The sequence below is a fragment of the Theropithecus gelada genome, chromosome 17 (assembly GCF_003255815.1).
Source record: "Theropithecus gelada isolate Dixy chromosome 17, Tgel_1.0, whole genome shotgun sequence".
Lineage (NCBI taxonomy): Eukaryota > Metazoa > Chordata > Mammalia > Primates > Cercopithecidae > Theropithecus > Theropithecus gelada.
Window position 1 is genome coordinate 82,999,546 of NC_037685.1, and position 20,399 is coordinate 83,019,944.

Here is a 20,399-nt window from a genome sequence, read left to right on the forward strand (position 1 = left end):
AAAAAAAACACAAAAATTAGCTGGGCATGGTGGCGCATGCCTGTAGTCCCAGCTACTCGGGAGCCTGAGACAGGAAATCACTTGAACCCAGGAGGCAGAGGTTGCAGTGAGCCAAGATCATGCCACTGCACTCCAGCCTGGCAACAGAGTGAGACTCTGTCTCAAAAAAAAAAAAAAAAAAAAAGTTCCCTACATGGTTCTGCTGCACAGAGAAGGGTAAGAGCCACTTGGGTAGAGCACACACACCGCAAGCACACACATGTCTAATCACAGCCATCATTACCTGCACAGGTGCTTCTCCCTCAGATGCATCTTGATGGACAGGCAGGTTGCTCTTCTTCACCAAATAGGTTTTATGACTTATTTTTGAGTTCTCCTTTAACACAATTATACACAGTCAACAAGATTGGTTCTGAGTGAGCTCTGAAGGCTACTTGGCTGATGCATGATCAATGATGGAATGGCTGGACAGAACCCTTTTGATGGCTCCTTTTCCCCCCCGCAGCCTCAATATTTCCCAAATCCTTCTTCCATAGTCTCTGTAGAAATGTCTGCTATCCATTTTTGCAGGGCTCAGGCTGCCCATCCCAGATCAGCTTCAGACATAAGGCTGATGATAGCTCCAGGCTGCCCACCATGAGCCAGGCCTCTGCTCTGGAGAGAACAACCTCCAGGCTGCCCCTCCCAGCACATGCAGTCCTCTATCCCAACCTTCGCATGGCTCTTTCAGAATGCCCACCCTCCTCCCTTAACTCTGCCTCTCCATATTCCACTCTTCTTCTCAGACATAGTTTAGGCCCCACCCACTTCTTCCATAAACACCCACTTCCTGCTCATTCTGCTCATCTTGGCTCCTGTGCACCTACAGGGCTTACTCTATGATTGTTTTATACATGTGTCTCATCATTCCAACCATTTACAAGTAGAATTGCATATGCCAGAAAGAATAGTGGTTATAATTGTATTTTTTTATTTTTTGAGACAGGGCCTCCCTCTGTTGCCCAGACTGGAGTGCAGTGGAACAACCTCAGCCTCCCACCTCAGCCTCCTGAGTAGCTGGGACTAGAAGCATTTACCACCATGCCCCACTAATTTTTTAATTTTTTGTACAGATGGAGTCTCATTATGTTGCCCAGGCTGGTCTCAAACTCCTGGGCTCAAGCAATCCTTCTGCCTTGCCTCCCAAAGTGCTAGGATTACAGGCATGAATGTGAGTAGGGGTTTTAGAGTCAGATTTTTGTTTTATTTTACTTTATTTTATTTTTTTGAGACAGAATCTTGCTCTGTATCCTAGGCTGGGGCACAGTGGCACAATCATGGCTCACTGCAGCCTTTAGCTCCCAGCTCAAGCAATCTTCCTGCTTTAGCCTCCCAAGTAGCTAGGACTATAGGTGCAAACCACCATGCTCAGCTAATTTAAAATTTTTTTGTATATATCTGTGTAGATACACATATATATACACACATATATATGTTTAGAGCTAGGGTTTCCCTATGTTGCCCAGGCTGGTCTCAAATTCCTGGGCTCAAGCGATCCTCCCACCTCAGCCTTTCAAATTGCTGGGATTACAGTCATGAGCTACCATGCCCAGCCTAGAGTCAGATATTGAAATATTTAGTCTGCCTTGTAATAGCTACGTGACTTTGGATGAACTACTTAACTTCTCTGTATGGGGTAAATAAAATAAAGTATGTATGTGATATGGTTTGGCTGTGTCCCCACCCAAATCTCACCATGAACTGTAATAATCCCCATGTGTTAAGGGTGGGGCCAGGTGGAGATAACTGAATCATGGGGGCAGTTTCCCCCATACTGTTTCTATGGTAGTAAGACTCACAAGATCTGATGGTTTTGTAAATGAGAGTTCCCCTGCACAAACTCTCTTGCCTGCCTTCATGTAAGGCATGACTTTGCTCCACCTTTGCCTTCTGCCATGATTGTGAGGCCTCCCTAGCCATGGGAAACTGTGAGTCTATTAAACCTCTTTTTCTTTATAAATTACCCAGTCTCGGGTATGTCTTTATTAGCAGTATGAGAACAGACTAATACAGTATGTGAAAGCTCTGGTTCGCAGCCTGGCAAAAACAACTGAATTGCACCGTACATTCATTTGACTTATATGAATTTATCTGTATGCACTGCGGTAGAAGAGAAAGAGAGAGCGATCAATTTCAGCAGCATGGTGGCTCTACTCAATGAGTGTGTGGCCAAGTCCATGTGGGATGCGAGACAGCCATCTCAGTGCCTGCAAGCTTCTCCTAAGAGAGCATTCCAGGGCACTGAGTGTGTTCCTAGTGTTTCAATAGCCATGTGTCTTTCTTACAACATGGTTTCCAAACACAGGCTGGCTATTTCATCTGCAGCTCTTCTGAAGAAGCAGTGATCTGTGCCAACTCTAGAGACCTTCTTGGGAGATGGAAGGATGAATTTCCAATGTGGCGCCTTTAAGAAATTTTTAAGCAGCAGTTCAACTGCACTCAGATTTTGCCTTAAATAGCCTTTAGAACCTTACCCTGCAGAGAGTTGAAAAAATGCTAGTGTGTTGTTGTTGTTGTTGTTGTTGTTGTTGTTTTGCTCCTTCTGGGCATGAACTTACACTCATTTTGTACTTTCTGCATCTAATCCAGTTCTGGTCTAAAGTTGCTGCTCAGTAAATACATATTGAGTGATTCATAAGAAAAACAATCAATAAGTACTCTTAATAATAGCCATTCCTGAGAATCTCAGATATCCTTATTATCTTGTGGAGTCTCTCGTAAACCATAATAAACTGAAGCTCCAATGAGGTCTGACAGCTTTCCTATTAAAAAAGAATTCTGCATGATTATCTCTATGATAAAACTTTATCTTTTCTATGAGAAAATCATTACTTTTAATACCAGCTCAATTTAGTTAGCTCTAAATCAATAGAACAATGTTTCCCCTAGAAGAATGAATTTACCTCTGGTTCTCTCCCCATCTTCTTTCTAATTTCTTTCATGTCATTGTGGTACTGTTGGCGTATTTCCTCCAACTGCTTCCAATATTCCTGGAAAGCAAACCCAATCCAGAAACTTTAAATGTTTATGAACACCATAACCAAAATAATATTTATGCAGCCTACAATTTCAAAAGTGTGTAATATAAAATAAGGTTAGAAAAATATGTTGCTCCTAAAGATGATAATCTGTCTTATGTTTTGGCTCTGGTACTTCACACCCTGTGAGACAGTAGCTTCAGCTACAAAGCTCAATTTTATATACAACCCAAATGTGTTCATGACGTACACTGACTTTATAAATCCCACTTTTATATATAACCCTCTTACGCACTGAACTTTGTCTCTCCCCAAAAAGAAATATGTTGAAGTCCTAACCCCCAGTGCCTAAGAATCTGATCCCATTTGAAAACGGGGTCACTGCAGATGAGACTAGTTAAGGTGAGATCATACTGGTGGGCCCTTAGTTCAATATGACTGGTGTCCTTGCAAGTAGATGGCCATGTGAAGACGGACACACAGGAAGAACAGCATGTGATACAGGCAGAGAATGGAGTGATGTGACTGCAAGTAAAGGAATGCCAAAGACTGCCAGCGACACACCAGAAGCTGGGAAGAGGCAAGGAAGGATTCCCCTACAGGTTTCAGAGGGCACTTGGTACTGCTGACACCTTGATTTTGGATTTCCACTCTCCCAGAATTATGAGACAATACATTTCTATTGTGTTAAGCCACCTAGTTTGTTGAACTCTGTTACAGCAGCCCAGCAAACTAATACAAATCCCAAATCTGTTAATGAGGGACAGTAACTCTATGAATCGCAAGGTGAAAAGCTGTATGAACTTAGCCATATTACATTATCTGAAAAAGTAAAATACCTAACTCTGTATCCCCTGTAACACTCAGCATGGTGTTGACATATTCAGGGGCACTGTAGGAAACAGAAGTAACTTCCTATTACAGTACAAAAGACAGTAATACAAAGAAATACAAGGGTAGCCCTGGAATTAAAGTTTTTAACCTGTTCCTTCACTTCATTTTTCCTAAATGGCCACTCCTGGAATCTAGGCTCTTCTCCAATACTTCTTAGCTCTTGTCTCTGGTTGTAATTTGGCTCGGCAGAAGATGGACGAAGACCCTATTTATTGAATGAAATAATTTATAAAGCATACTTTGATTTCAGAAACATCATCTTCTGATTTGACCTTGACTTTTTCCTATAAATAAGAATTATATCACTAAGCAAACTCAGTATTTGGGAGTTTTTTGTAGTAAGTAGTAGAATTTTCTTAAGTATAAAACATTAAAACATATACATGTATTTTTCTGTTTGAGAGAGTCTCACTCTGTCACCCAGGCTGGAGTACAGGGGCATGATCTTGCCTCACTGCAGCCTCCAACTCCTGGGCTCATGCAATTGTCCTGCCTCAGCCTGAGTAGCTGCGACAACAAGCACATGCTGCCACATCTGGCTAATTTTAAAATTTTTGGTAGAGATAAGGTCTCACTATGCTGCCAGGCTGGTTTTGAATTCCTGAGCTCAAGTGATCCTCCTGCCTCAGCCTTCCAAAGTGATTGGATTACAGGTGTGAGCCACTGTGACACGCACATAGTAAACAATTTTAAAAAATTAATTCAATCATTTATATAATTTATTCTAAATGATCCATATGTTATGCTACCATTTGAGATATGTAGATTTATTTTTGGAATTGGTAACATAACTGTGATATCAAAGGTTTGTAAAGGGTTAGCAACCCCAGAGCATGAATTATGTAGGGGAATAGAACTATAGGTTTTCAACGGTTCAAAACAAGAGTGATATAAATAGGGTGCAAATCCCGCCTCTCTCAGCCCCAGAATTCTGACAGTATTTAAGGGTAAAGGTTAACTTTCATTTCAAATAAAGTACAACAGTCCCTTTTTTTTTTTGAGATGGAGTCTCGCTCTGTCACCCAGGCTGGAGTGCAGTGGCCTGATCTCGGCTCACTGCAAGCTCCACCTCCCAGGTTCACGCCATTCTCCTGCCTCAAGCCTCCCAAGTAGCTGGGACTACAGGCACCTGCCACCATGCCTGGCTAATTTTTTTGTATTTTCAGTAGAGACGGGGTTTTACCGTGTTAGCCAGGATGGTCTCAATCTCCTGACCTCGTGATCCGCCCACCCCTGCCTCCCAAAGTGCTGGGATTACAGGCGTGAGCCACCAAGCTGAGTCTTTTTTTTTTTAGACAGAGTCTCACTCTGTCACCCAGGCTGGAATACAGTGGCATAATCTTAGCTCACTGTAACCTTTGCCTCCCGAGCTTAAGCAATCCTCCTGCCTCANTTTTGAGACGGAGTCTCGCTCTGTCGCCCAGGCTGGAGTGCGGTGGCGCGATCTCGGCTCACTGCAAGCTCCACCTCCCGGGTTCACGCCATTCTCCCGCCTCAGCCTCCGAGTAGCTGGGACTACAGGCGCCCGCCACCACGCCCGGCTAGTTTTTTGTATTTTTAGTAGAGACGGGGTTTCACTATGTTAGCCAGGATGGTCTCGATCTCCTGACCTCGTGATCCACCCGCCTCGGCCTCCCAAAGTGCTGGGATTACAGGCTTGAGCCACCGCGCCCGGCCTCTTTTTTTTTTTTTGTAGAGATAAGATCTCACTATGTTGCCCAGGCTAGTCTCGAACTCCTGGGCTGAAGCGATCTGCCCACCTCAGCCTCCCAAAGTGCTGGGATTACAGGCATGAGTCATCATATCTGGCCTAATCACTTTTTTGTTGCTGCTGTTGTTGTTGTTTGTTGTTTTTTTGTTTTTTTGAGACAGAGTCTTGCTCTGTCGCCCAGGCTGCAGTGCAGTAGCACGATCTCGGCTCACTGCAACCTCCTCCTCCTGGGTTCAAGCAATTCTCCTGCCTCAGCCTCCTGAGTAGCTGGGATTACAGGCATGCACCACCACACCCAGCTAATTTTTATATTTTTAATCGAGATAGGCTTTCACCATGTTGGTCAGGCTGGTCTCGAACTCCTGACCTCGTGATCTGCCTGCCTTGGCCTCCCAAAGTGCTGGGATTACAGGCGTGAGCCACCGTGCCCGGCCCCTTGTCACTTTTTTTTAATGTGCAGAAGAATCTTTAACAAAATAGAACCAAAGCACTAGAGCACTGTAATTTGAAGCTCACCTACTCTAAAAATTGTCATTTATAGAAAAGGAAATTAAGGCTCAGATAGGTTGAATGAACTGTCCAAGGTCCCACAGAAGAGATAAAGCCAAGAAAGAAGCCAGACTGCTAAGACTAATTCAACCCTTTCCCATTATTTTCTTTAGCTATTAAAAACTGGGGACTCGGGCCAGGTGCAGTGGCTCACACTTGTAATCCCAGCATTTTGGGAGGCCTAGGTGGGTGGATCACCTGAGGTCAGGAGTTCAAGACCAGCCTGGACAACATGGTGAAACCCCGTCTCTACCAAAAATACAAAAGTTAGCCGGGTGTGGTGGTGGGAGCCTGTAATCCCAGCTACTTGGGAGGCTGGGGAAGGAGAACTGCTTGAACCTGGGAGGCAGAGGTTGCAGTGAGCCAAGATCACGCCACTGCACTCCAACCTGGTGACACAGCGAGACTCCGTCTCAGAAAAAAACAAAAAACAAAAAAAAACTGGGGACTAGTAGAGAGTAGTCTTGACCTTCTGATGGAATGAACTTTGACTTGAAAATCTGTGAACAGAAAAACAGAAATTCCTAATTGCTTCTCATATTTGGTATTTTACTTACCAATTGCTTCTCTACTTTCAGCTTATATTGTTGAGCTTCAAATTTTCTCTGAAGGTACTCAGCAGGCCTTAGAAAATAAGAATGTTCAGCTTAAGTAGAAACTTTAACAAATCTTATGCACCAATTTGACAAGTAGATTTTCAGTTTAGTAATGAGATTCACAATTCACTGGTGGCTTGAAGTTCCAAGTTCAAGAAGTAGTTCACAGTTACAGAATCTTTACATTGGAAAATAAAATTTTGGAATCAAGAGGAAAAAAGGATAAAGAGTAACAAGTGGGGATACAGGAGAGGATTAAACAGAAAAATATTCTTATCCAGTAAGTTTTCTTCAGGGCAAGATTCAGTCCTTCCATTGTTGTGGGGAGGAAAACAGACCCAGATCCAGAAATTCTCATGCTTTGTGTAGGTGTCTAATGTACAGGTTGTTTCTCCTGATTTAACAATGGCAGCTGGATGTGGTGTCTCACACCTGTAATCCCAGCACTTTGGGAGGCCGAGGTGGGTGGATTGCCTGAGGTCAGGAGTTCGAGACCAGCCTGACCAACATGGTGAAACCCCGTCTCTGCTAAAAAAATATTAGCCGGGTGTGGTGGCAGGCGCCTGTAATCCCAGCTACTGGGGAGGCTGAGGCAGGAGAATCGCTTGAACCTGGGAGGCAGAGGTAGCAGTGAGCCGAGATCACGTCACTGCACTCCAGCCTGAGTGACAGAGCAAGACTCCGTCTCGAAAAAAAAGAAAAAAAAAGAATGGCTGCATATCTGTTTCCTGCACCACATACTGAGCTCCCTGAGAGCAGAATGTGTCCCTCCATCCATCCCTTTATCTCTGCACATAAATGGTTAATGAGAAAAGAAATCATGGGTTAGCTGTCTCTCCAAATGTTTAAGGTATTTTTCCAGCACAATTTTAGTCAATTCCAGTCAAACAATTTTCAAGTTTATACTCACATTTTACGTATCTATCTTTTTTTTTTTTTTTTTTTTTTTGGTAGAATTTCCTGTAAAACATTTCTGTAACTACTGGTTGTTAATAAAAACCACATTTCAGATCATAAGTTTTTTGGAATATGAGTAACTTCTAAGGCTCCAAAGACAGAACTGTCATTTCCGAAACACCTCCTTTAGGAAGGAACATCATGACAAGCATCCCCAATTTACAAAGAGGCGAGTTAATAATCAGGGGTGTAGAAACAGGATGAAATGACAAGCTAAAGTCTTTGAGTCTTAGTTCCTCAGCTGTAAAGTGGGCACGGTGCCATTTCACAGGAATTGATACAAGGATTAGAAGAGATTAGGGCTGTGAAGTGCCTGACACACAGATAGTTCCTGAATCAAATGAGGGTAAATTGTAAGCACTCATCTGTCTCAAAAGCCTAATTGGCACATATATCAATATCTTCATGAGAAAAATGATTCCGACACCCAGGGGCTGTCCAAAAGACATTCTCTATTTCTCTGTCTACCTACTCCCTTTCCACCCCTACAATTCTATACAAATTCCTCTTCCTCAGCTGGGCACGGTGGCTCACTCCTATAATCCCAGCACTTTGGGAGGCCGAGACAGGCAGATCACAAGGTCAGGAGATCGAGACCATCCTGGCTAACATAGTGAAACCCCATCTCTACTAAAAACAAAAAAAATTAGCCAGGCATGGTGGTGGGCGCCTGTAGTCCCAGCTACTTGGGAGGCTGAGGCAGGAGAATGATGTGAATCCGGGAGGCAGAGCTTGCAGTGAGCCGAGATGGGGCCACCACATTCCAGCCTGGGTGACAGAGTGAGATTGTCTCAAAAAAAAAAAAAAAAAAAAAAAATTCCTCTTCCTCCATCCCATGGCCTGTAATTAGACCTCCAGCAGACAGAAAGTTGGGGATGGGAGAGTATACAAAGAGGAGGGGTTACCAGGCATCAAAGGGGCATCCAGGAAAGAGAAGGACCCTTTCTATTGTTTCATGTGAGAGCTTGGGAGATAAAATCACACGTGGTCAAAATAATTGATAGCTTGACAGCTCTCAAATCCAGACAAAGAGTGGAAGATATATTTTCCCAGTGGTTGAGAAAAGGGAAAGGGAGTTTTGTGGCTGCTCCCAGTTCATCTATAAAATCTACATCCCTCACTAATTGAGTCCAATATGGGTATTACAATTTGAATGAACGGAAGATGCAACTTTTGATAATTGTGGAGATAATTAAAAATGTGTTATGAAGATAGATAAAAACCACAACAGTGCCCAGTATCTTTAAAGATAAAACATCTGCTTTTCCCATTATATGCTTCTGAAGAAATTATTTTCTCATCATTCTGGCTTATCTCATTTTCACTATTAATGAGATTACCATCACATAGTCTCTTGTATTTTTCATAATTCATCCAAAATTTCAACAATAAATAACCACAGTTGTCAAAGTAACAAATTCCTAACCCTGAACAAAAAAATTTGATGACAAACACTTTTTAAAAAGAACTCTTAGACTTAAGTCTTCAGGCCTGTGTTAGGTGTCAATTACTCTGGACACAGGAATATCGACATCAGTGTGAAAAAATTTTGAAAATATTGTAGATCTGCAGAAATCTATTATGGAGTAAAATTTTTGAAAATCTACCATAAGACCAATTTAAGAATACTATTTTCTTTCTAATATGTCCATATTTTGAAGATCCTTAGAACATAAATGCTGAATGAAATGTATCTTCTCAAAATGTCTCAAATGATCATTTGATTTTAACGATTCAATTATTGATTCATATTAGTAACCTCTTTGAGAAATGAAATATACACAACTATTTTTTCACCTGCCATACAGTGGAATTTAGCAGGAGGAAGAAAGAATATTAAAAGGGCAGGGGTATAGGTCTGTGCCTACAGTTAAGCAGCTCTATGAATAAGAAAATAAGCTAGATCAGACTTGATATGAAAAAGGGTTAAGGGGAAAAGAAGATAATTTATCAATTACTTATCAATTGTGATAATCTATCAACACATTTATTGCTTTAATTACAAGACTTTGTTACTTCGATAGGCTAAATTATAATACACATTACACAATAATTACAACACTTCTCACAGTATATGTAATTTCCACGCAATTTATAAGAACATGTAATTCTTATATGCTTGAGATGTCAACAGATATGATTTGTGTAATATATATGACATTCTGATGGAAATAAAACAAAATCTTTCTAACAACAACAACAAAAAAGGCTGGGCATAGTGGCTCACGCCTGTAGTCCTAGCACTTTAGGAGGCCAAGGCAGGTGGATCACATGAGCTCAGTGGCTGCCTGGTGAGAGGGTACCTGAGAATTTGAAGAACCAACTAATAAGCAGGTGTAGGGCTGACATAGAGAGACTAACACGGCCAGGCACAGTGGCTCATGCCTGTAATCCCAGCATTTTGAGAGGCCAAGGCGGGCAGATCACCTGAGGTCAGGAGTTCGAGATCAGGTTGGCCAACATGGTGAAACCCTGTCTCTACTACAGATACAAAAATTAGGCCGGGCGCGGTGGCTCAAGCCTGTAATCCCAGCACTTTGGGAGGCCGAGGCGGGTGGATCACGAGGTCAGGAGATCGAGACCATCCTGGCTAACATGGTGAAACCCCGTCTCTACTAAAAATACAAAAAACTAGCCGGGCATGGTGGCGAGCGCCTGTAGTCCCAGCTACTCGGAGGCTGAGGCAGGAGAATGGCGTGAACCTGGGAGGCGGAGCTTGCAGTGAGCCGAGATCGCGCCACTGCACTCCAGCCTGGGTGACACAGCGCGAGACTCCGTCTCAAAAAAAAAAAAAAAAAAAAAAAGATACAAAAATTAGCCAGGCATGGTGGTGCACGCTTGTAGTCCCAGCTACTGGGGAGGCTGAGGCACGAGAATTGCTTGAACTCAGAAGGCGGAGGTTGCGGTGAGCTGAGATAGCGCCACTGCACTCCAGCCTAGACAACAGAGTGAGACTCTGTCTACAAAAGCAAACAAAAGAAAAAGGTCAAGGGAACTATGTGTTTAAAATGAAGATTTGGAAAGTTCTTCTTGGATTATTTGTGTTAGGAGAATTTGGATTTCAGAATAATTAATGTTCATATATAAAGATATTTTCAGATTAATCAAAGCTTAAGCTAGACCACAATATTACCATTGACTTGGGGATGGACCATGCCTCTCTTCCTGACTGTAATCCTCAACTCCAGTATTTTCTTGAGGAATAGGGTGATAACTTGGTTCCTGGGCTCTCCTCCTCAGCATATCAAGTTGAGCATAATAATAATCATAATGTCCACACACAGCAGCAAGTTTGGGCCTTTCTATCATTTTTATCTGAAGAAAAGAAGAGGGGATGTTTTTAAAAACCATAATACAGGCCGGGTGCAGTGGCTCACATCTGTAACCCTAGCACTTTGGGAGGCCAAGGCAGGTGGATCAGGAGTTCAAGACCAGCCTGGCCAACATGGCAAAACCTTGTCTCTACTAAAAATACAAAAATTAGTTAGGTGTGGTGGTGCACACCTGTAATCCCAGCTACCCAGGAGGCTGAGGAAGGAGAATCGCTTGAGTCCGGGAGGTGGAGGTTGCAGTGAGCTGAGATCGTACCACTGCACTCCACCCTGCGCAACGTGAGTGAGACTCCATCTCAAAAAAAAAAAACCATAATACAAATTTATAATACTTGACAATATGACAGTGACCATAGCTAAGACAAGGCACTGAAGGTGTATTTTTGCTGTTTTTCTACTACACTTGTTTTTCAGAATAAAATAATCTTAGAGTCCCCAAATTCCAGAGTACAAAAAGACCTAAGTACTATATAGTAGAGTGGTTTACAATTTTGCTAAGGTATAGATATGAATCATGCATACTTCATGGCTAGTATGTAAAATGTACTTAGCTAGTGAGTATGCCCAGCCAATCCAAGATCCAAAACTAAACTCAGAATTATTGTTTTCTATTTTTCTTAAACTCATTTATACCTTACCATACTTTACAGGAAAATTAAAAGTATCGTGGAACTCACACATATGGGGATTTGCAACATTTTCAGTTTCTGATAAATTGACTAAACGCAAAATGGCATCATGACTTAAAGAAAATAAGATGCTGAATCAGAGTCATTCTTCCAGAGAAAATATTTAAAAAGGTCATATAACAGCTGTGATGGACATATTAGCATCCCAGCCCTCACCACCCAACCAGAACAGAATGAGAACAGGAGAACCAGAAATGACAGTTTATCTTAGAACTGAGTAGAAGCCACTGAGCTAGAAGATGAGAAATGGATCAAATTAAGATATAAAAGCCAGTCAAGACCTTCTTGCTAAAGAGCAAAGTGGGGTCAATTTAACCTGAAGTGTGGCAACTCTGTCTAGTTGACAGTTTACAGTTAATAATAAAAAGAGAAAAATAGATGAAACTACTGTAAAAATCTAGGAACTAATAGTTGGGAATATGAATAACGAAAACAATTAAAACCAAAATGTCCTCATGTAAAGAGGTAATATGCTATATCCTTTATTCTTTTTACTGCTATATGGTTCATATATATGTTAGATTGGACCATATGAAATTACACATAATTGGCCGGGCGCGGTGGTTCACACCTGTAATCCCAGAACTTTGGGAGGCTGAGGCGGGCAGATCGCAAGGTCAGGAGATTGAGACTATCCTGGCCAACATGGTGAAACCCCGTCTCTACTAAAAATACAAAAACAAAATTAGCCGGGGTGTGATGGAGGGTGCCTGGAGTCCCAGCTGTTCGGGAGGCTGAGGCAGGAGAATGACGTGAACCTGGGAGACGGAGATTGCAGTGAGCCGAGATAGCACCACTGCACTCCAGCCTGAGTGACAGAGTGAGACTCCATCTCAAAAAAAAAAAAAAAAAAAAAAAAAGACATTGCACAGAATTGACCATCATTAATCTAGGAAAATGGCACTTTCATATAGTTCTATTTAAATATTTAAGTAAATGTATAAAATTTAGTTTATTAATCTAAATACAAATTATATGTTTATTTTAAAAATATTTTCTTTTCTTTATAAATTCTGAGACAGGATCTCACTCTGTCACCCAGCCTGGAGGGTTGTAGTGTGATCATAGCTCACTGCAGCTTCAAACTCCTGGGCTCCAGGAATCCCCTGCCTCATCCTCCCAAGTAACTGGGACTACGGGCACATGCCACCGTGTCCAGCTAATTTTCTTTTAATTTTACTTTTTGTAGAGGTGGGGTCTCAATGTGTTGACCAGGCTGGTCTCGAACTCCTGGGCTGAAACGATCCTCCTACCTCAGCCTCCCAAAATGTTGGATTACGGTCATGAGCCACTGCACCAGCCTATTTTAAAAATCTTTTAAAGTAAGAAGTAGTTTTCTTTGCTTTACAATTTCACCTGTATACAACCTAGAAAAAAATACTACCAATTACTTGTTGAAAAGTGGTTAGAAAGAGAAAAGTATTGAAAGGCAATAGACAGTTTCTTTAAAATTTTTTCTAATATCCCAACAGTAATAGGAATATCAGAGGTAGTTCCTGTGGAAATCAATTTTACCTTTTCAAGGAACTGGAAAAAATGTCAACGTGTTCAACAGTTCTCATAATTTAATTCATCCTCAAATCTTTTAGATGTGTTTTCTCTTCTACAGGTCTGATAAAGAGTCCTCTGAATCACAACATACTTTTCTTATTTCTTTAATAAAATTAAGCCCTTAGGCTGGGCACAGTGGCTCACACCTATAATTCCAGCACTTTGGGAGGCTGAGGCAGGTACATCACTTGAGCTCAGGAGTTCGAGAACAGCCTGGGCAACACAGTGAGACCCTGACTCTACAAAAAATAAAAACTAGCTGGGCATCATGGCGCATACCGGTACTACTAGCTATTCAGGAGGCTGAGGTGGGAGGATCACTTCAGCCTAGGAGGTCGAGTGATGTGGTTTGGATTTGTGTCTCTGCCCAATCTCATGTTGAAAGCCTGGTAAACGGATCATGGGGGCAGATTTCCCCCTTGCTGTTCTTGTGATAGTGAGTGAGTTTTCATGAGATCTGGTTGTTCAAAAGTTTGTAGCAGCTATCCCTTCACTCTTTCCCTCCTGCGTGTAAGATGAGCCTGCTTCCCCTTCTGCCATGATTATAAATTTCCTGAGGCCTCCCAGCCATGCTTCCTGTACAGGCTGCAGAACTGTGAGCCAATCAAACGTCTTTTCTTTATAAATTACCCAGTCTCAGGTGTTCTTTACAGCAGTATGAGAACGGACTGACACAATACATTGGTACCAGGAGTGGGGAATTGTGTAAAGATACCTGAAAATGTGGAAGTGACTTTGGAACTGGGTAACGGGCAGAGGTTGGAAGAGTGTGGAGGGCTCAGAAGAAGACAGGAAGATGATGGAAAGTTTGGAATGTCCTAGAGACTTGTTAAAATCATAGTGACCAAATTCTGATGGCGATAAGGTCAATGAAGTCCAGGCTAAGGAGGTCTCAGATGGAGATAAGGAACTTATTGGGAAATGGAGCAAAGGTCACTTTTGTTATGCATTAGCAAAGAGGTTGGAGGCATTGTGCCACTACCCTAGCGATCTGTGGAACTTTGAACTTGAGAATGATGATTTAGGGCATCTGGCAGAAGAAATTTCTAAGCAGCAAAGTATTCAAGATGTGGCCTGGCTTCTCTAGCACCCTATGGTCATATTTGTGAGCAAATAAATGATGTAAAACTGGAGCTTATACTTAAAAGAGAAGCAGAGTATAAAAGTTAGGGAAGTTTGCAGCCTGGAAAGAAAAACCCATTTTCTGGGGAGCAATTCAAACCAGTTGCAGAAATTTTCAAAAATAAAGAGAAGTCAAATGTTGCTAGCCAAGATAATGGGGGAAATGCCTTGAAGGCATTTCAGAGACCTTTGAGGCAGCGCCTCTCATCACAGGCCCTGAGGCCTAGGAGGGAAGAATGGCTTTGAGGACCAAGCCCAGGGCCCCACTGCTCTGTGCAGCCTCAGGACATGGTGTCTTGCATTGTGGCTGTTCCAGCTCCAGCCATGGTTAAAAGGGCCTAAGGTACAGCTCAGGCCATTGCTTCAGAGAGTGCAAGCCGTAAGTCTCGGTGGCTTCCACGTGGTGTTAAGTCTGCAGGTGCACAGAGTGCAAGAGTTGAGGCATGGGAGCCTCCACCAAGATCTCAGAAGACATACGGAAAAGCCTAGACGTCCAGGCAGAAGCCTGTTTCAGGGAGACCCTCCACTAGGGCAGTGCAGAGGGGAAATGTGGCATTGGAGCCTCCACACAGAGTCCCGGCTGGGGCACTGCCTAGTAGAGCTGTGAGAAGAGGACCACCATTCTTCTGACTCCAAAACGGTAGCCTGAACGACAGCTTGCACCATGCACCTGGAAAAGCCGCAGGCACTAAACAGTAGCCTGTGAGAGCAGTCGCAGGGGCTGTAGCCTGCAAAGCCTCAGGAGCAGAGCTGCCCAAGGCCTTGGGAGCCCACTCCTTGCACCAGTATGCCCTGGATGTGAGATATGGGGTCGAAGGAATTTGGAGTTTTAAGATTTAATGACTGCCCTGCTAGGTTTTGAATTTGCATGGGGTCTATAAACCCTTTGTTTTGGCTGATTTCTCCCTTTTGAAATGTGTGTATTTACCAATGCCTGTACCCTCATTGTATTTTGGAAGTAACTAACTTGTTTTTTATTTTACAGACTCACAGGTGGAAAGGACTTGACTTGTCTCAGATGAGACTTTGAACTGTGGACTTTTGAGTTAAATGCTGAAATGAGTTAAGCCTTGGGGGACTGTTGAGAAGGGAAAATTGTATTTTGCAATGTGAGGAGGACATGGGAATTGGGACGGGCCAGAGGTGGAATGATATGGTTTGGATTTGTGTCCCTGCCCAAATTTCATGCTGAATTGTAATCCCTGATGTTGGAGGAGGGGTCTGGTGGAAGGTGATTAGATCATGCAGGCAGATTTCCCTCTTACTGTTCTTGTGATAGTGAGTATGTTCTCATGAGATCTGGTTGTTTACAAGTGTGTAGCACCTCCTTGTTCGCTCTCTTCCTCCCGCTCTGGCCATTTAAGATGAGCCTGCTTCCTCTTCTGCCATGATTATAAGTTTCCTGAGGCCTCCTCAGCAATGCGTCCTGTACAGCCTGCAGAACTGTAAGCCAATTAAACCTCTTTTCTTTATAAACTACCCAGTCTCAAGTAGTTATTTATAGCAGTATGAGAACAGACTAATACATCAAGGTTGCAGTGAGCTGAGACATGCCACTGCACTCTAGCCTGGGTGACAGAGCAGGACCCTCTTTCAAATAAATAAATAAATAAACAAACAAACAAACAAGTTAAAGCCCTTTATCAAATGAAGGGCAATAACTTAAACAATCAGTTTTTTAAAAAAATGTTTACATACCAATATATTTTCTAAAATGTCTATCAAGTAAACACTTAGTAAATATACTTCCAAATGGTTCTCTAATTTTACCATGAGCCTTCTTTAAAAATATAATTCTTTAATTAAAAGACAACAGCCATTTTATCATTTACATACCAGAAGCATTTCACTAGTATGACCTGAAAGATTCAACACTGTGCTGAAGTGAATTCAAATAACTAAACACAAAGAATCGCTAGGGAAATATCAATTATTATATCATACAAACTTCTCAATCCTATACATGTTAGAATTAAGAATATTAAATGCAGACTGTTTTCTGTTGCTATGTTACTCACTTTTCCTATACAGGAAAACCTTACTTATTAGAAATAAGAAGAATTTCAGTTATAAAAAGAAAATTAAACCTAAAGTATACTTGTAAGGGCATACAGCATCGTTTTATAAAATATAAAAACTAGAAGTTGTCCAAAAAAATACCATTATAATGCTCAGTACACAATACTTTATTGTAAGTACAAAATTTGTGGACTCTAGACAATGAGCTTGTACCTCATGAACATGTGCAGATAGGTCTGTCAGAATATACCATAGCTTAATGGGTTAAAAAAAATAGAATAAGACCTACTATTTGATAGCACAATAGACTGCCTATAGTCAATAGTAACTTAATTGTACATTTTTAAATAACTTAAAGAGTATAACTGGGTTGTTTGTAACTCAAAGGATAAATACTTGAGGGGACAGACACCCCATTCTCCATGATGTGCTTATTTCACATTGCATGCCTGTACCAAAACATCTCATGTACCCCATAAATAGACACACTTAATATGTACCCACAAAAATTTTTTTAACTAAAAAATTAAAGAAAAAGAATATAACAGCCAGTTGCAGTGGTTTATGCCTGTAATACCAGCACTTTGGGAGGCTGAGGCAGGTGGATCACAAGGTCAGGAGTTCGAGACCAGTCTGACCAACATGGTGAAACCCTGTCTCTACTAAAAGTACAAAAATTAGCTGGGGCCGGGTGCGGTGGCTCACACCTGTAATCCCAGCACTTTGGGAGGCCCAGGCAGGCGGATCACAAGGTCAAGAGATCAAGACCATCCTGGCCAAAATGGTGAAACCCCATCTCTACTAAAACACAAACATTAGCTGGACATGGTGGCACACGTCTGTAGTCCTAGCTACTCAGCAGGCTGGGGCAGAAGAATCGCTTGAACCCGGGAGGTGGAGTTTGCAGTGAGTTGAGATCACATCACTGCACTCCAGCCTGGCAACAGAGCAAGACTTCATCTCAAAAAAAAAAAAAAAAGAAAAGAAAAGAATACACCATAGTTAAAAAAACACAAAGGAGGGTGTAGAATGACTTACGGATCTGGCCTTCTGGGCTCCAACTGGTGGTCTCCATTCATTTCTATGCAATATAGCATTCCTTTTAATTGGCACAGATATCCTTGATCTTGGTGGGCACTTTCCCTGGAATTTCACTTTTTGTATTTTACACTCTTAATTAACCAAAACAAAACAGCTTTAATTTTTGAAAAATTGTACATCTTTACTACTGATACTTGTAAGAATATAAACATAAGCTACATTTCATAACACAGTAAGTTTACTTTTTAGCCAGAGATATGTTACAGTGAGAGAAGTACTGATGAAAAATTAATATGCATTTTCTTTAAATGAAAAAAACCTTTTTTCAGAGTCCCTTTGCATATTTCTAGTATATATAACATCACTTTTTTTCAGAAAAATAGAAATTAATATTAACCTTTACAGAAACAGTATGTATGGGGTAATAATAAAAGTTATTAAATTTGGTCATTAGAGCTTGGGTTATCAGGCCACTCCATTCATGCCACATTGTTTGGAATTTATGAGTAGATCTTCTCTTTTTTTTTTGTTGGGACAGTCTCCCTTTGTCACCCAGGCTATGTTACAGTGGCAGGGTCTCAGCTCACTGCAACCTTCACCTCCCGAGTTCATGCAAATCTCATGCCTCAGCCACCCAAGTAGCTGGGATTATAGGCATGGGCCACTAGGTCCAGCTAATTTTTGTATTTCTAGTAGAGATGTGGTTTGGCCACGTTGGCCAGACTGGCATCAAACTCCTGGCCTCCAGTGATCTGCCCACCTTGGCCTCCCAAAATGCTGAGATTGAGGTATGAGTAGATCTCTAATGCTTGTCTTTATCTCCATCAAAATTTGTTCTTGGGCTGGGTAAGGTGGCTCACACCTGTAATCCCAGCAATTTGGGAGGCCAAGGTGGGAGGATTGTTTGAGCTCAGGAGTTTGAGACCAGCCTGGGCAACACAGTGAGACCCCATCTCAGTAGAAAAAATTGTTCTTGTTCTCCTGTCTTACCTATATTAGAAATATGGACAATACACTGTCCCATACTTTGTACTTGTCTATTTTCTAAACATTCTCAGTCTAGACTGATATACAACAATGTCAGTCAAATTAAATGGCAAAGAGGCTCATTCATTTTCTCCTTAACTTTCCTCAATTTTAAAACCTCTCTCTCAATGGATAACATTTCCCTCTCATGAATTCCTTTGGGAGGTTTTCTGCTTCTCCTAATATTATAAGTCCAGGCATTCAGTTATGGCTAAATCCTGCGGCTTTGACTTTCACAGCATCAAATGAATTAGTCATTTTCTCTTTCTTAATGCACCCCTCCCTCTGACACACAGCTTAGCTGATTCCTGACACCAGGACTAAAATAGTTTTCTCCAATTATTACTACCATAAAGTATCTCCTGCCTTCTTTGGGAACCACAAAGTAACAGTTCTCACTGTTACCAATTAGGCCCCAAGATCCTAACTTCAGATCCAATGGTCCTTTGCAACAGAATTCTTAATTGCCAGTCTATCCTATTTTAGAAAAATAAGTTTCATCTCATCATCCATGTCTATCTGCAACCTTCTCCCACTCTATCTCTTCACTACACAAAAGTTAAGTTTGGGCTCAACCTCTTCAAGCATCTCTATCAGCATGTCCTCTGCTTCATGAAGGTTTCCTGACTAATGAGAAGAAACCCTGCAGGTCATGCATGAGCTAAATATACAACTTTCAGGCACACTCACTAGTTGCCATTTGACAAGATGATTGTTCTCCTGCTTATACTGCTTGTTTCCTAAATGTCCACTTTCAAAATGTTTGGTGAAATTTCCTTGCATTACTCTCTGTGTGAGACATGTGTAATAAATGCTTTTGATTGCACGGTAAAGTCACACTTACTCTGGACCACCTTACCAGCCTGTCGAGAAGCTGGCGCTCCTGCTCTGCATATAAGCATGTGATTAAATTCTTCCTGAATGACCTAAAACCGAACACACGTGTCAAGGACCTACAAACCAAAATCTCTGCCAAAATCCAAACAGTCACCTCAAAACTCACCTCAGGAGTCAAATATTTGGGAATAAGATTCTCTAAAAAGGGCCTTTTCAAAATGGAATTTATGGATGGTCGGTCTCGAGGAGATACTTGAAAGAGCTGAGATATCAAGGAATGTAGCTCACGCGAAAACCTTGGAGATATTGGGGCAAAATGTGCTTGACAAATCTTCAGAACCAGCTGCTGTAAGTTGTTACCCTCAAACTGAAAGGGCAAGGAGCAATCATACTAAATCAGAGAAAAGTTACTAAAGTAACAAATAATAAAAGTGTTAAAGTAACAAACATACCAAGAAGCAAAACAATGTTTTTAAATTGTAGTTAGAAGCAGTAGACCTGTAATCCCAGCAATTTGGGAGGCCAAGGCAGGAGGATCACTGGAGCCCAGGAGTTCAAGACTAGCCTGGGAAACATAGTATTAGACCTCATCTCTCCAAATCATGGTTTTTAAAAATTTGCTGGGCTTGGTGGCATAAGCCTGTGGTCCCAGCTACTTGGGAGGCTGAGGCAAGAGGATTGTTTAAGCCCAGGAGGTCAAAGCTGCAGTGAGCCATGATTACAGCACTGCACTCCAGCCTGGGTGACAGAGTGAGACCTGGTCTCAATCAAAAAATAAAAAAGAAGCACTATAGTCCACCCTAAATTGTTTTCAACAACTAATCTTTCATGAGCAGATACTGCAGTTTCTCAACGAGATGCCATGTTATTTAAAACAAGTTTTTTTGTTTTGTCTTATTATCGAAATAACGTTTACTCATAATAAAAAACTGGAAGGTACAGGAAGTTATAAAGACAGGGGAAAATATGTATAATTTTACCCCACTCAGAGGTATAGCTCCTTCTGATCTTTTTTTAAAATGATGTTTATTTTACAAAGTTGAGGTCACATTGATATG

General features: G+C 41.6%; 1 protein-coding gene across 1 annotated transcript in view; it reads right to left on the reverse strand.

Annotated features, from left to right (window-relative positions):
- The window catches only part of NEK5 (NIMA related kinase 5), a 63,981-nt gene that overhangs the window by 16,449 nt on the left and 27,133 nt on the right, over window positions 1-20,399 (reverse strand). Inside the window, exons 9-16 of the mRNA XM_025364589.1 lie at window positions 19,508-19,708; window positions 19,349-19,430; window positions 17,476-17,609; window positions 10,858-11,039; window positions 6,729-6,795; window positions 4,000-4,116; window positions 2,943-3,029; window positions 284-376 (exon numbers count right to left, since the gene is read on the reverse strand). Coding sequence (XP_025220374.1) covers window positions 284-376; window positions 2,943-3,029; window positions 4,000-4,116; window positions 6,729-6,795; window positions 10,858-11,039; window positions 17,476-17,609; window positions 19,349-19,430; window positions 19,508-19,708 — 963 coding nt within the window. The remainder of the gene's footprint in view (window positions 1-283; window positions 377-2,942; window positions 3,030-3,999; window positions 4,117-6,728; window positions 6,796-10,857; window positions 11,040-17,475; window positions 17,610-19,348; window positions 19,431-19,507; window positions 19,709-20,399) is intronic.